General features: G+C 45.9%; 1 protein-coding gene across 1 annotated transcript; it reads left to right on the top strand.

Annotated features, from left to right (window-relative positions):
- On the top strand, nucleotides 1–1,010 carry DI09_374p10 (uncharacterized protein; the record flags this gene model as incomplete). Its single annotated transcript, XM_013382370.1, has 1 exon — nucleotides 1–1,010. A coding segment is annotated over one exon (1,010 nt), but the record flags the coding sequence as incomplete, so codon positions are not given.

The following is a 1,010-nucleotide window of genomic DNA, read 5'->3' as shown; positions in this document are numbered from 1 at the left end:
GTTGTGGGACTCGATATCTACGTCCGGCAAGCCGTTCATTGAGCAAAACAATAATGTTTGCAGCCCCGGCGATCAGCCACATGAAGTTGTCGATCAGCACCTCCATGATCTCGATCTCAATCTGGATTCTGATCCCCAAACCTTGCCAAACATTCCATTTACTTCTGACGGAAATGTTGGTCCCACCAAGAAAAGCCATGATGGTGGCGACCATTCACCTGATCCAGCAGAGTCCATGCATCCTGCAGGATGCATGGAGACCAAAGAGTGTTTATTGAGCGATCTCCACTATAATCCCTTGGATACAACGTCCTCATCCGATTGCAACGATTCCAATTCCGATGCAAGCAACGCATCTTCTGTATCTTTTGATTCTTCCTCCACATGGACGTCATCCTCGTCTTCTTGTTGTTCTTCGGTTTGTACTAAAGATACCGAAAATTTTCATTTCCAAAACATACTATCGAATCCTTCCACCAATTCATCCTCCTCATCAACCTCGACATCGGCGCTGTCTGAAGAAGATGCATTTGATGAGGAAGCCACGCCGCCTTTGATGCAGGTGAAGATAAAGTATTTATCGCTGGCCTTGCAAATCCTTAAAATGCTAACGTATCAGGCCAAGATGAACACCAAATTTTCCACCTCATCGTCGGGCTTTTTGCGCAGGATAAAGAAATTTTTGCCGCACATCCCCAAAAACATTTTCAAATCGTTTTCGGAACTTCGAGTGATCCTTACAAACTCCGCTCCAGAGGATTTCCTTTTTTCGTCCTTTTTGATACCCGAGCAGCTGGTATTCGCACGCTCGGCCGAGAATAGCCTTGCACAGGACACGTCTGGCGACAATTACCTTGTGTTTCTAGACTTGGTCCCCATCACTCACAACGAAAATGATTCCGGCTCAGATATTGACAGCGATGAGGATTTTCTCAATGACCCGAACAAGCCATTTTTGGGGACCATCAGCAATATCCCCTTTTCCAAGGAAGACCAAGCCGAAAAAGAAG

The sequence above is a fragment of the Mitosporidium daphniae genome, assembly GCF_000760515.2.
Source record: "Mitosporidium daphniae strain UGP3 chromosome Unknown contig-373, whole genome shotgun sequence".
Lineage (NCBI taxonomy): Eukaryota > Fungi > Microsporidia > Mitosporidium > Mitosporidium daphniae.
Note: the sequence above shows the minus strand (reverse complement) of the source record. Positions and strands in the feature narration are given on the sequence as shown.